Source organism: Centroberyx gerrardi, chromosome 8 (genome assembly GCF_048128805.1).
Source record: "Centroberyx gerrardi isolate f3 chromosome 8, fCenGer3.hap1.cur.20231027, whole genome shotgun sequence".
NCBI lineage: Eukaryota > Metazoa > Chordata > Actinopteri > Beryciformes > Berycidae > Centroberyx > Centroberyx gerrardi.
Window position 1 is genome coordinate 16,648,462 of NC_136004.1, and position 14,948 is coordinate 16,663,409.

Sequence of the window (14,948 nt, forward strand, 5' to 3'; positions counted from 1 at the left end):
ATTTAGTGACAAGACATTTTTCTCTGGATGAAGATGTCTTTGCACCCTCTGCAAGGGTTGTGTCCCTCAGTCCCTGATGCTCTACAATCCTAGCTACGCCTCTGATGTCAGCCTCTGTTACAATTAAAGTTTAATGTTGGGACATGCTTCAAAGCCTATTTGTAATCTCAGGTGACAGGAGAGGTCGGATCAAGCGGAAGGCAAGACAGGTGTCTGCCTTACAGACAACACGAAGGGCTTAAATAACACATAGGCTACACTCACAGGGCCTCAGTGCATTGAATACCGCAGTTCAGGTGGTTAGTAACGAAATGGTGACTTAATGTGCAGATACATTTTCAGAAAAACAGAACTGGTCAAAACGTTCAAAATGAAACAACGTTACAATGACAAAGTTTTAAGAAAGCATTAATTAGAACAAATTATGAAACGTCGCAGGATATGTCCTTATACTTGAAAATGTTTTAACCACCACCACCAGAAAACCAATTTTGTGTGGAAACTGTCTTTTACTGTCATCCCCATTAACACAACATGCATGTAAGAATTAAATTAAAATTAAAATTGAAACGTATTCAGCAGACTAACCCAAACAAAGATTATTTGCCTTAACTTACCTCTTTCTTTAACTCCGGAGATCCCTCATTGGCCAAACTCATTTTGGAAGTTTATCATTAAATGAAGCATTTATAATGGATGTTCCACTTCAGTCTAAGAACTTACATGAGGAATTTTAAGGTGCAGCATATGATCCCATTTGAACTCCAGGGGGGATACTGATTAACTCTAACAACACATTCCTGTGGCACGGGGGCTTTAACGGAGGGATTGCTGACCCAAATCCAGAAACTATTACTTGACCCTTTGTTGTCCATACGTCAGGAAGCTGAATCATTTAGAATGGAAAATAATATTATGGTTTATGATCACTTTATTTGATAAGATTTGGATAATTTATTTAAATGCCTGCTAGGCTACATCTTAAATATTATTACTTTAATTTCAAAATATTAAATTTGATCCAGCAGTTTACAGTGTACAGTCATAAGAGCCCATTGTTTCACAGTCAAGTGACCGAAAAGCTCATAAACCTTTTCAGTAAAGTTAGCTTCATATTGGTAATTAGCTATTAGAAGGATATTCATTTTCCATTTTCAAACACATTGATGAATATATAGCCTATTACTGTAAGAGAAAGAATAATTTACAATGAACTTGCTATAATTAATAGCAAGTAAAAGTATTCTTATTGTTGACAAGTACAAGAACCAAGCTGCTGAATTTTTAAGGTGTTATAATACATTAACAATCTATTTTCAAATAAATATGCTTATGTCTAAAGTTATCGAAGGTAAGATTTTCCAAAAGTACTTTCCATAAAGCAAAAATAGGATGTCAAAGATGAGATTGAATTTGGTATTTGACTTTATGGTCTATATTTGAAAACTCAATCAAGTCAATGTTTGCAATTGAAATTTAATGTGTTATAATACGCTGAATAGCCTACTCTCAAAAATAGAAAAAAAATATGTTCATGTTAGGATGTAGGGACGATCAAAAGTGCCCATTATATAAAGTCAGTATAAATTTTCTCAAAAATTGAAATCACTGGTTGTAAATTGTTTTTCATCTTCTATAATCACAAATGTACTGAAGCTGGAGTTGGTTTCCAATTGCAGCCTCTTGTTCGTGCCTTAAGGGAAAATTTAAGGGGAAACCTAAATGTGTTTCTAAACCCATGAAACATGTCAACACACACACGTTTCACTTCACCTATGTAGAAAACCATATTTCAGCATTATTCAGTGAAATTATGTCATACATCAATAACTGTGAGATAGGTGGTCACCATAATCATATCAGTGTTTTCAGTCCAGAAATCTATGAGTTAAATTATTTTAGTCCAATAACAACTCATTCCTAACTTCAAGCACATATATTTTCAAAATAAATTGTTTCTAGCATGGCCAAAAATCAAGGGCCAAAAAAACTCACAGAGGCTTTTAAGGGCAGATTTGTATTCTGTTCTGGAGCTGAAAACCTGCTGGACCCAAAAGAATTGTAGTTTGGCTCGACCAAACACATTTAGCCCTTGAAAAGCTGCTGTGAATTTGCTCTCAGCACCATTGGGCCTTAATTTGATATTGAACCAATGCCTTCTAGCAGTGCCAGAGTCTCCCTCAACAGATATCTGTCATATTGGTGGCCAGAATGATTGAATAATTGAACCCTTGATGCAGTCGAGGGCACAACAATGTGACATCATTTTGACAGTGTTAATGAGCAATTAAGAAGAAAGAAGATGAGTTTTCAACCATCCAGAGCAGCATGAAATCTGATTTGGGCAGATATCCAAGTCTGGCCCGAGGCCCAGATCTATTTCATTGGAAAGTAGACATGTCTTATTACTCATGATTTAAGATAGAAAACCCTGTTGGGCCGGGCTTAAACTTGGGTCTCCCTTTATTTGACATCTATCATATTGGTGGCCAAAATGATTTAACCTGCAATGTGATGTTACAAACTTGCAATTGAGGGCACAACAGTTTGGTATTATTTCAACATGACATGCTGTCCTCAAAATGGAAATCATGGAAGTATTTTATATACTGAACCACAGTTCCTAAAATCTAAAGTCAAAATCCCTCTGGTCCAGGCAAGAAATTATTTGTTTTGAAAATATATGACCTTGCAGTGATAAAATGATTATTGTAACAATAGCCTAACCCAAATTAATTAACCCATAGAATTCTGGACTGAAAACGCTGCTAAGATTAAGGTGATTATATCTCATAATTATTGATATTACACTAAAAGCTGTTTAAAGAATGATGTTAAGATTTGTGAAGTGAAAAACGTGTGTATAGTCACGTGTTTCAAGGGGTTAGAAATGGATTTAGTTTTCTCCTTAAATTTCCCCAATAACTCACGAAATTGGAAACCAACAACTTTCTTTCAAGTTTAATAAAGTTGGAAAAATTGAACTTCCGGTAAGAACTTTCAAAATAAAATTCACGACCATAAGCTGCAACATTATTGAGTAACACAATGTACCAAAGTGAAAATAAACAATATTGCCTACAGTGTTTAAGGAGTGGCTTGACACAGCTCTTCATTTTTTAAGCAGGTGTCCTGTTGGTTTTGACCTCAGGGGGGCGCTTCCTCCTCACGGCAGAAGCCGTGTGCAACACCGTAAGTCTTCCCCCGGTGGAGTGGAAACCGCAGAGAGGCGGCCGGCTGTTCTGTTCATGATGTCGGGCAGAAAGCCCCGGTCGGTGGCAAACCCTCTGGAGTCTGCGATCACCACACCCAGTGAGAGAATACTGAAAGAATGCCACAGTTTGTATGTGGACAGCGAAAACGGTAAATAATGATGCGGATTATGAATCGACGTTATACATACTCATAAAGCAAAAACAACCATGCATAGTTGTGAGGTTATGTAATGGTACAAACTATCCAGCCGCACAATGTGAAGTTTTCGCGAACGCAAAAGTGAAATGCTACACGTTTAATCGTGAAGTGGTAGCCTGCACCAAAAGAAACGAATAAACACGGTGCTGCTGTGTGTCAGTGTGAAGCATAATGACATTGAACCTTGATCTGCCTCCTCTGCAGCTCCGGTCGTCCAGCCCGGGGCAGCGCCCATGTGATCCGACCGGCCGCACTGTTTAAAACACGAATAGAATTAACAGTCTGTGTCTTAAATCGACACGCTTTATGTAGATTTATGTGCATTCATTCTGAGTGGTAAACACGGGGAAAGCAATCGTAAACAGCGATAGATATTCTCTAAAACATGACATGCTAATGTGCTGTAGTTGTCTAGGCTACTTAGTGATAACCTGTTTCAATACTGACAGTTTTATTTTGCCTTTATAAAGAAATTAGGACATTTTTTTTAAATTATAGAACCAATACCTTCTTGGTTGTACTCTATCCTATCATCTAGCCAGTAGTTGTTGAACTGAAGAGTGTGGAGTCTTCACAAATAACCCTGTTAGTAATGCAGTGGATCACCATGTGTGCAGACATTGCAGCAAACAGCTAGATCAGATGCCTGTTGGTTCACTATGTTTTATGTAACAATCAAGCATTTCAGATGAGACAGAAACAGGCCTTTCTGGTAATGTATCTGGCCTATGTATAGATACAATAGTAGCCTCAGAGAACTGACTGACCCTGAAGCATTGCAGTAGATTCCCAGAAAAGAATAAGGGATTGGGCATGGTTGTTGAACTGACAGAGAGGCTTGACAATATTTAATGTTGCAGTTCAGCATTACATTGTGAGTATGCTCCTTTAATTGGTAGGCTACATGCCATGCTTAATATGTGTGTGTGTGTGTGTGTGTGTGTGTGTGTGTGGTTTCAGGCCTGGTGAAGATTGCCAGCAGCCTTGGAGTGCGGCTCCTTCCTCCTAGAAAGAAGATCGTTGTGATGATAATGGGTAACCATTCTGCTGGAAAGAGCTCCTTCATTAACTGGTAATATAGTTTATTGTTATTAGTATGAGGATCTACTGTTCACAGGCTGCCAGACCATCACGTGTGTGTGAGGGAGTGAGAATATCATGCTGACACATGACATGTAATAACTGCTTTGTAATTTCAATGCCACGGAGCACTTTTGCTACACAAGTTAATTAGGAAATGCTGATTCATAGCATTTACAAAGTTGATTGCAAACCATGGAAAGACTGGCAGGTCTACCTTGTCATGTTGCTACTTGTCAAAATCAAGTCATGGAAAACAGGACTAGTGGAATATGAAAACCTGAAAACATGAGAAAAAAGTGACTTCACTTCCAGCTTTCTTTCTTTTTTTTGGCCTTATCTAGCTAACCCTTTTAGCCAGGAGCCTTGGTGATTTTGTTTTTTTCAAACAACAAATTGATACAGTGTGTTTGTGAATGAGGGTTTGAGAGTTTGGATAAGTCACTACTATGGTTGAAATACTACCCTTCATCTAATTCAGGCTTGTGCTTTTCAACTGGCTCCATAAGGAGCACAGCTGTCCGTCATGCTGACAGGAAACAGACTCATGTGGGGAGGGACTCGCCCGGCTCTGTGTTAGCATGAACGGCACATGTGACACTGATGCCTGGAGGTTGTCGCTTGATGTGTGGAGCGAGTTTAGGGAGTGAGTGTAACAGGTGGAAGAAGTTATCTAAGCTAGTCTCTCTGTGCTCGTTGAAGTGGCTTGATCAGTGACACGGCTATTTGTCGTTGTATTGCAGGACTTGTGGGTTGGAGATATAATAGAGATTCACCCTAAGAGGAAGCAATAGTCCTCACTATCATGAATGACATCTGTAACATTTGCATAATACAATTGCCGAAAGTGTCTGTATTCTCAGGCCATCTGTACATTTGAAGTCAGTCACTCAAATACCATTATTCACATGCGGATAGGAGCTTTGTAGATGCCAGAATCTACTGTCTTGCCTCCTGGAGGTTTTGTGGACCTAATTCAACACAACATCTGTGATGGGAGGTGCCCATCCCACCTCAATCCCTTCCTCTAAAATACAAACTGATAGAGGGATAGTTACATGCTGTAGTTACATCAGATCTGGTGTATCAAATATAATATGTAAGTCAAGGATAGTTTTTGAGGCATTTGACATTGCTGTCTTCCAGGTACGTTGAAGAGCACATACAGAAAACAGGTGTTGCCATTGAAACGCAGGGATTCACCTTCATCACAAGTGGTCGTAAAAGAGAATCACTGACGGTAAGAAAAGCCTGTAGGCTATCACAGCTGACACAGAGCGATTAGTATTCTCCATGTGAGATTTGACGAAAAGCCTTACAATAATATACTTGTTTAGAGAACCATGATAACACGCTCTTACAGGCGGCGTTGTGTCGCAGGCTGCATTTCAATGCTTTTTAACCCTTTTTTCCCAGATATTATCTGCGTTGCCTCTTAACCAACTGTATTCCAGTCAGATGACACTTTTCAGTTTTGCGGATTGTTTTTTTTTTTGGTAATCAATAATGGGAATTATAGCTGAAGCCAATCAGAAAGGTTGGTGAAGCGATACATTCGATACCAGTGTGTACGGAAGGCACTCCTTCTGTCAGTGGTGATATCTCACTCTGTATGCCGCGCCAATGAGGGGCTTGGTTGCATAGACACACATACACACACACACACACACACAGCACACACACACACACACACACACACAGAGGCATCTTTGCAGCATATAAGCAGACTAGGGAGCACACTGTCTCTCTGTCTTCCCTCCTCCTTTCCCTCTGCCTTTCTCTCTCCCTACCCTGCTGTGGTGAAGGTGATGAAGATGAATAATATATTTACAGTGCAGGACCGGACTGGGAGGATTATCTGCTATGTACAGGAAGAGCTTAAAGCGAGTGCGTCCTGCCACAGCAAAGCAGCTGGCATTAAGACCGAGTGCGACGTCTGAAGTACTAAGAGGAGAGACGACTCTGTTCTAGCCGGCTGGGCACTCAGGCAAACCATAGATGTCATCTGTCTCTTCTTGTTATTTCTCTCACTGTCTTCTCTCCTCTTCCGTAGGGAAATGCGACGCTGCATCTCTACCCGCACTTTCGACCGCTCCTCGAGTTCAAAGGTAAGGCTTTTCCCTTGTTTTGAAATCCTATCCGCGGTTCCAGGGGTCAGAACCTCGTAACGGTGGCACCGCCTGACTCGTCTTCTGAATGCCATTGAGAAATGATTCACTGTTTTTTCAGCCTTCGCCATGGAAGTACCGATAATTCATTATTTATTTATTCTTGTGAAGAGGCCAGACGTTTCTAGTCCATCCACCTGTTACTCAAATCCATATTTGTGTTCCTAAATTAATCTCTTAGCGTGTGTAAATCTTGTGTCAGCATGCAGATTTTGCACAATTGCAGATGTGATGCGCACCATCACACAACAGAGCCGTTGCTGAATCTTTAGTTTTATAGGACAGTTGTTATATTGTACGTATTCCTTGTGGGTCGAGACACTTAGCTCTAGTGGCTTTACAACTCACTGCCCTTGGTACTGTTGCAGTGAATATTAACTAGCATCATATATTTTGCCTTTTTGTGCAACGATGAGCTCAGCACTACAATTTGAGTGCACAACACAGCCTCATTAACTTGGACCATAATGCCTAAAAATCCACAGTACGCAATGGAGAAATGCATGTGATGCATGTGCTTGTTCATTGTTTCTTTTCTCCCTTGGCATCATGATCAAAATTAAGATATTGTGTTGCAACGATGGCAGGGCGTTGCAACATTAGCCCAACAACACAACAGGAATAGTCAATAGGAGATTAATGTAATTGTGAGCTGCAGTATGTGTACCTTTGAGATTTGAGGTAATGCTCTGCTGTGTGGCCCATGAATATCTTGTTGGGGAAACTGTTGCAGGTACAGATTTACTCTCAGTTCAACTTGGATGAAAATGTGACTGATAACTGTAGATAAAAGCAGATATTCATACAGGCTTGTTTCATCCATAGCAACAGGAGAGAGCATTTACTTAAATCCTGGCTGTTTAATACTGCGTGGCACTTAAGAAATGTAACCATGAGCTATTTAGGATATATATACAGTTGTTGGTCACCACAGGTCCTGCTTGTCTTTGTGATTTGAGGTAGAGTTTAGGTGCTTCACCTTGATGACTAATGCTCAACACTGAGTCATAGCCTCAGAGTGTTTATCATCATGAGTTTATCATTTCATTACAAATCAGACCAGACTCCTGTTCTCCTTTCGTCAGAGTGCCGTTTGCGTCTGAGATCTGCTAAAAAATTAGCAGCGTATAGATGAAAGAGGCGTAATGTGTTTTAAGACAAGTCCTGATTGTCTCAGTAGAAGTGTCTGAGCAGCGCTGTATGCGGCAGCAGCGGTCTGGTGGGCTGCTGGTAATGTAGAAATGAATAACGATCATGTAGAAAGTCTGGGTGTGCCTGTCTGAGTGAAGCATCTCCGTGGAGGGCGGGGGGGGGGGCGGGGGGGGGGGGGGCGGTGATGTATGTCTGTCCGTTGACAGTCAGTAGGGAGCGAGGGTTCACTGGGTGCGGAGTGCTCACGGTATGGCGAGTGAGTCACACGCCCCATCGACAGCAGTGCAGTGGAGTCAGGAGGAGCTACTGAGAAATGTCACAGCCATTAGAGACGGCACAGCCCAGGCTCCAGCAGCAACGGCTCCACTGAGGAGCCACACCACAGGCCGCGGATCTGTCCTGGAATACAGCTAGGCTTTTGATTTTAACACCATCGCTGCCTTTGGAAATACAGTAGATGTTTGTTTACCTGTCACAGCGGCTGAGGATGACTCATCAGAAAAGCACCATATATCCTTATGGGGGAGTAGCTGCTGATTGTGCAGTTTGTCTTGTCTTTTGGGATATGTTTTGAAACACATTTATATTGTTTCATGGCCGTAAAGGATTTGTATCCCTGTTTTTACATGATCTTCTATCAACCTGTTGTCAAGAGTTTAGGCTTCATGCTGTATTTAAATTGACTGTTACTGTTATAGGTCAAATGATTCATTTTAGTATCAAGATGGCATAGATGTTTGGCTGTGGATGTAGCTTGTGTGGTATGCGTTTCCTTCGCATGTATTTGTATTGCATTTGATTTGACCTGTTCAATCCAACAAGTTCTTTTTTAGTCTTGGTTGATGCAGCATTATTGCAGCCTTTGCCCTTTCCCTCGTGCACAGGATCTCCTGCGCAGCCTTCTCAGTTACTGTAGCCAGAGGAACTTAGCACCCGGCGGGGAGTATCGCTCTCATTACCTTTTCACCTTTCAAGAGGCTTGTAGGGCTTTCTTCAGTTAAAGAAGCTGTCACATGCGGATGAACGTGTCTGTATCAAATCTGTTTGATTCACTGTTTGTAGATGTACTTGCATAATTGTTACGTTTAGTTCTCATATAGAGATGCAACTGGATGTTTTTGAGCACTCCTGATCTATAGTAGTCTGATAGCGATCTAAAGTAAAGTTATCTGGACAATATAAGACTAAAATTATAAGTAAAACAGTCATCTTGTCACCTTTGCGTAGCAGGGAAGGCCTGTTATTGGGAGACTCTGGGAATACCCTTTAAACCAAGGTGTGTGTTGGGAGGCTGATGTATTGGTGGTGTGGCCATGCTGATATAAGAGAACCATAAGGGAATGCTAATGTGCCACAGCAGCAGAGGCTGTGGTCGCTGCAGCACAAGGGTGTGATTTGTGCTGGCTGTTAACACCTGCCTCTTGCTATGAAATAGCCCCAGTGTCATCCCAGGCCTGTGTGTGTGTGTGTGTGTGTGTGTAGAGGGAGGATGGGGGTGGAGATGGGGGATTGGTGGGGTGTTTCTCAACAGTCATCTTGTTCTGGTGCTCAAAGTGGGGGGGGGGTCAGACTCATGCATGGTGTTTGTGGAATAATGTAACCTCACAGTGCGTTGCTTCACAGTCGTTCTTCACTGGCTAGCTTTATGTCCCACGCCCCACGCTAAAGCTGCCAGTTGAAGAGCTGTTGTGTGTAACCATGACAACAGACCTCTCCGCAGAGGGGACGGAGAGAGAATTCAGACCTAACAAATCTCTTCAAGTATCAAATCGAAGTTGTACCGGCGAGGGCGTGGCCACCGCTGGGGTTTGCCTCTGGGGATTCATCACAGTAGTTCAGCTGGAATTTAGTAAAGGGTTAGTCGATGTTCTTTTCAAATATTCAGGCATATACACAGCTTACGAACATATCTATTATGCCCACCATCCCATACATGTTTGCATTTTACAAACAAATGCACAAATTTGAACCTGCAAAAAAAACAAACAAAGTTGACCATATTTTTGGCCATTCATGTCAGCTCTCCAAGTATTGACTGCACTGCGGCTTCCAGTAACAAATAATACAGCCATTGGAGGCAGCGGCTTTCTGCAGGGCCTCAACTTTTTTATTTATCCCCTTTGTAACCGTGAACTTATCATGAAGGGATCTCTGTATATACTCAGCATTTGTATATTCTAGGTGTTATGGACTATCTGTCTGCCGAGATCTCCACCTCCAAGCAGAAGAAGTTCAGCCTGGTTACTTTTGTGGACACACCAGGTTTGGTGGACGGAGACATGATCTACCCCTTTAATGTCAACAGCGCCATCACCTGGTTTGGTATGCACTGACACCCCGGCTCTATTGGTCATCATTCTCACACCGGTATATCTACTGTAAAGGTATGTGCTGGTATGTTCTGTCTAATGGGTGTTGTTTTCCTGCGCAGGGGAGCAGGCGGACCTGATCTTTGTGTTCTTCGACCCCATGGGCCAGGCGCTCTGCAAACGCACGCTCAACATTGTGGAGAAGCTGAGTGAGAAGTGTGGAGACAAGCTGCTATTCTACCTCAGCAAGGCAGACGAGGCTGGGAAGGAAACAGACAGACAGGTGAGCTAACTTGATCTGTGAATCAGATCTAAAATCTCAAATATTGCCCGACTTTTTCTAATATTTAATTGATTGGATGGATGTTCAATGACATGTTTTCAGAGGTGAAGTTAGACCTGAAGAAATAACGAATGCGTTCTTTTGGGCAGAGGGTGATGATGCAGATAGTCCAGGAACTGTGTCGCCGTCCAGGCCTCAACAAATGTGGTTTTGAGATGCCGACGATATACATCCCCAACCCGCAGAAGGTAAAGCTGTTTGCTTACTGTGCATCTTTGTGGTGGGCAGTTACTGAGGAATTTAGGAGTGGCAAGTAGAGTCAGATGATCACATCTGCAACACACGCTGCAGTTTCTAAACCATACGAGAGCTTTACTCACTTGATACTCAGGCAAACCATGCTGACCTCCACCTTTATTTAGTCTGCTGCATTTATTTGGTCTGCCACATAGAGTGGCAAATAACAAAGTCATTCAAGTTAAAATCTACATGCATTTAGTTTTAACTTCTTATAACCATTAGATGCTTTTCTTAAATCATGCATGCTTTCTTCTTCTCTAGGTTTTAAAGTCGTTCTGGTACTTCTCAGGAGAGTTTCAGGAGAGCTTTCCTTGTAATAGATCTCAGGTGGAAGTGCATCTTGGGTCTGGATTTAAGGCTCTCTGCCATCCTTGATGTTGAACAGCCATCGATTACCCTGTAATGTAAATTCTCCACTCCAGGTTACCTGGCGGCTGCTGATCGCTGGGAACAGGATGAATCATTTTGTAATATGATGACTGGGAGAGTTATAGACTCTCGGAGGGGAGCAGGGGTTGTAAACCATGGCCTTTGATCAGCCACCTTTGACAATGGCAGCCCCGGCCCTGAGTAATTGCCCCACCATCCTGTGATCAATGCCTGCAAGGCTGCGCTCCGCATGGTAGATTTGTGTATCCCTCCCACCACCAATTTATTTTCGCTGAGCGAGTGCAGCTTCACTTCCTGCTAAGTGCACACGCCTGTCAGTCAAAACACTCTCAGGATTTGTCATGGAACTTTCCAGTCCTGCCGTCTCAGAGATACACGAGACGTTTGCAGGATTATTTCATCAAATAAACTATAGTCATTCCAATATTTATGCGCATAATATGAACCTTTGCCCTGTTTAGCCGAGCCGCTGTGTGAACCAGATTGATGGAGTGTGTCAGACCATTGAGAAGACCATCAACCAGGCGGTTCAGAAGACCCTGGATCAGCTGGAGAAAGACTGTGACCTCATCTGCTCCACCATCAGCAGCAGACTAGCCCAGGACAGGTAGACCTCTTAACCTACAGCACAGCATGTATTATTGTGTTAGACTGTTTATTAAAGCTAATAACTGATAATGCTAAATGGTAAATGACAGTGAGGGTTCTGTTCATTACAATACAACTGATATCTTTCAGGAAGTAAGCCATGCATGTACTGTATATGCACAGGAGATAAAGAAGCTATTATCAAATGTCATCCACTGCAGTAAATCCTTCCCATTGCTAGCGACATTAGCACCACCGTCCCTCCTGTGTGTCCATGCAGGGCCGACGTGAGCTACAACAAAAGCGTGCGTCTCCACTCCTTCCTGTGTGGGGCTCTGGGTGTCTTCCTTCCCGTCCTCTTCATCCTCAGCTTCGTAGTGAACACCTTCTCCTCAGCGGAGCTGGATGAGCTGCTGGGAGAGGGGCTGGCCAGGACCTTCTCCGTCTCCACAGTACGCATGTGACCCCCGAGTCCCCGCTCTCATTATTCACACGGAATCCTGTTTCATCGCCGTCAGCAGTTTGCAGCTGGCTGCCTACACTTACTTTGCACTACATCCTGAAATTCTTTCAAGCAATATACATAATTACAATTCTGCAGTGAGTGGCAGCTGAGAGGGAAAAAATAACATATGGCATGAAATATTGCTTCATTCCATAATGAGAGTTGACAGTATTTTGTACTTCCTCATTACTTGTTCTTTTGGTTTATTTGCTTCTCTGACTGCATATTCAATGCTTGTCTCAACAGGGAATAGTGGTGTATCTGTGGGACTGGATCCCAGAAGATGGACAAGTGGTGTTTGTGATAATTTTTGGTGCTTTTTGCTACCTCCTGCTGTTTCTAGCCAAATATTTTGCACGGTAAGCATTACACACACACACACACACACACACACACACACACACACACACACACACACACCTTTGGTCCATAACCGAACCCCTAACACTAACCACTGATGCTAAACCTCACCCTAACCCTATTCATTGTATTCATAGCAACCAGAGAAATGTGCACATGCAGTAGAGTTTTTACTGTTTCATGGGGTTTTATGTCCTCACAAGAATAGATGAAACATACTGTACACACACATACACCCTCTCTCTCTCCTACACACACCACACACACACACACACACACACACACACACACACACACAGAGTGAACGTTTATTTAAATTCTGAATGGCAGTTGTGATGTACTCCATCCTCAGCCAAGGGAATAAGACTCTGACGAAGAAGGAGAAGAGGAGTCTGGCAGAGTACAGCGATTATATCCAGGATGTCGTCAAAACCAAGAAGGTTAGATTGCTGTTTTTGGTTTTAAGTCACGTATACTAAGTTTTGTTTGGATAGTAGGTAAAGTACGTGAACATTTGTTTTCATTTGCCTAATCTGAAACATTAAAATTGTAAATCTAACATAATCCATTTATCTCAACAGGGTAAATTGTATGAATGGTATCTCCAGCAATGTGCAGCTGAATATGACTTCTAAATCTGGGTAAGCTGATGAAAGTTTACATAAGTTGGCATTGCTAATTAGATTCAAGCCGTTTGTGAGAAGGGCTTGTCTGCTGCAGAATGTCATTTTGTATTTTTTAATGTGAGCAACAGGACTTTTCTAAACAGATGCTTATCCACCACATGATCAGGTTCTTCTGTTTTCTCAGTCAGACAGGTACGGGCTCAAATGTAATGGAGTTCATTGCCAACATTATCATCTCATAAGCAATCTAGTGATGAACAACTGAAAGTGCCTTTATCTTTCAATATAGGGGAAGCTGTGATTGTAATCATTTGACAAAAGCAAATTTCATAATGTGAATTCACTTTTTTCAGTGTTTGTACTACATTGTTGTTTATGCTAGAAACACTGAACTGTTTACATATAGACTACGTTTTCTTACTTCAAAAGTAACTTGTAACTGCCTACTGCCAGCAAAATGTTTTTATGATGTCCTCTGAAAGCCTGCTATTATTGTACTTAGTTGTGGTTTTCCTATCTATTGCACTGTCCTGAAGCTGTCATGTTATCTTTACAAGATAGCAGAATGTGCTGTACTGTGTGTTTGTATTCTGATCTTTCAACATTAATAGCAATACTACGATAACCATTGCTGCGATAATAGCGGGGCATTACAGTTGGAAAATGGGAGGATTGTATTTTACCAGATGTTTTCTTAAATTCTGTAAGACCAGATGTTCTCAATGCCGTAATGGTCATAAGCTTTCTCCTGCCTCCAAAGACTCATTTTGACAATTAAGATGTTCAGTTGTCAGACATATTTCCAGATAGAGCGCTGTCGTGTTATATTGTTGAGGGAAAGTTCAGCACAGGTGTAGAAGAATGGTTCAGATACCACAGCAGAACAGTAGATGAGAACTGTGTTTAAGTCTGTGAGCTGTGGAGTCTGTCAATGCAGTGGTGTGTGTTGTACCTCCTGGGTGTGTTTACTCCTGTTATTGAGCGCTCTTCCCTTTTGGGCAGCAGAGTATGTTGTCTTTGGATCAGTGTATCAACACAAATCTAACTCCATGTTTTATGACCATAGATACAATGCCATGTAATGCCTTCACTCCAGTGTTTGTAGATATATTTATTGGTCTTGAGAGGTGTTTTTGCAGTACTTTTTACCCAAATAATGTAAAAAAAAAAAAAAAAAAAACCTCTTTGGGCTGTTTGCAATATTGGTGTGAATGCTGTGAGTTTGTATTGTGTGCACAGCATGTGTAAGAAAGCCTTCCAGGTATCCTCATGATTATTGGATTCTTTCTGTTACATGTACTATTTCAATGATAAGTTGGTGAAATCTGTCTGTGAATTTATCTTTTCTGTGTAACTTTTCCAAAAACTATTTTTTTGATTGTATGAATTCTAGAGCAGCCTCTCCCAACTGTCTAGAAACCTAGTAATCCTGACTCAAAGAATGATAAACCTGCAAACTACGCTCTGTCACATCCTTTAAGATTATTAAATGTTTTCTAATGACTCAGGTATTTATTACTCTGTTTTTCCTGGTTAATAAAGTCATGAATGTATGCACAAACAACAGATTGACGAATATGAATAATGAAAAATGTGCACTGTACACCAAACCCTTAAGCAGTGAATAGTTATTGTTGAAGACTTTTATTTCAAAGTTTTAGTTATAAAAATACCATTCCAGGCTTCTCTGTAGGAAGAACAATGCTTTTTAAAATGTTGTGTTGACTTATACGTCAGGGCTCAAGTATTTTGGGATCTTCAACATACCAAGAT

The 14,948-nt window shown here is 41.5% G+C and overlaps 1 protein-coding gene across 2 annotated transcripts; it reads left to right on the forward strand.

The window, feature by feature from the left end:
• Positions 1 to 3,248: 3,248 nt before the first annotated feature.
• Positions 3,249 to 14,511, forward strand: LOC139911990 (uncharacterized). 2 transcript variants are annotated; one of them, XM_078285251.1, is made up of 13 exons: positions 3,249 to 3,363; positions 4,375 to 4,486; positions 5,641 to 5,734; positions 6,548 to 6,602; positions 9,996 to 10,136; positions 10,246 to 10,406; positions 10,556 to 10,654; positions 11,558 to 11,703; positions 11,965 to 12,136; positions 12,436 to 12,548; positions 12,902 to 12,989; positions 13,131 to 13,190; positions 13,360 to 14,511. In XM_078285251.1, exons 1-12 carry the CDS (start codon positions 3,249 to 3,251, stop codon positions 13,182 to 13,184), a joined length of 1,350 nt encoding a protein of 449 aa, XP_078141377.1. In that variant the 3' UTR covers positions 13,185 to 13,190; positions 13,360 to 14,511. The 2 variants fall into 2 exon arrangements, with proteins under 2 accessions (XP_078141377.1, XP_071755732.2); XM_071899631.2 differs by having other exon boundaries at positions 13,131 to 14,511.
• The last annotated feature ends 437 nt before the right edge of the window (positions 14,512 to 14,948 follow it).

What these genes read in the sequence shown, in the direction of transcription:
- LOC139911990 (XM_071899631.2), top strand. Translation starts at nt 3,249, where the DNA reads ATGATGTCGGGCAGAAAGCCCCGGTCGGTGGCAAACCCTCTGGAGTCT. An exon ending in GTAAAAGAGAATCACTGACG is followed by an intron (nt 5,735 to 6,547) that starts GTAAGAAAAGCC and finishes CCTCTTCCGTAG; the next exon opens with GGAAATGCGACGCTGCATCT. An exon ending in GGACCTTCTCCGTCTCCACA is followed by an intron (nt 12,137 to 12,435) that starts GTACGCATGTGA and finishes TTGTCTCAACAG; the next exon opens with GGAATAGTGGTGTATCTGTG.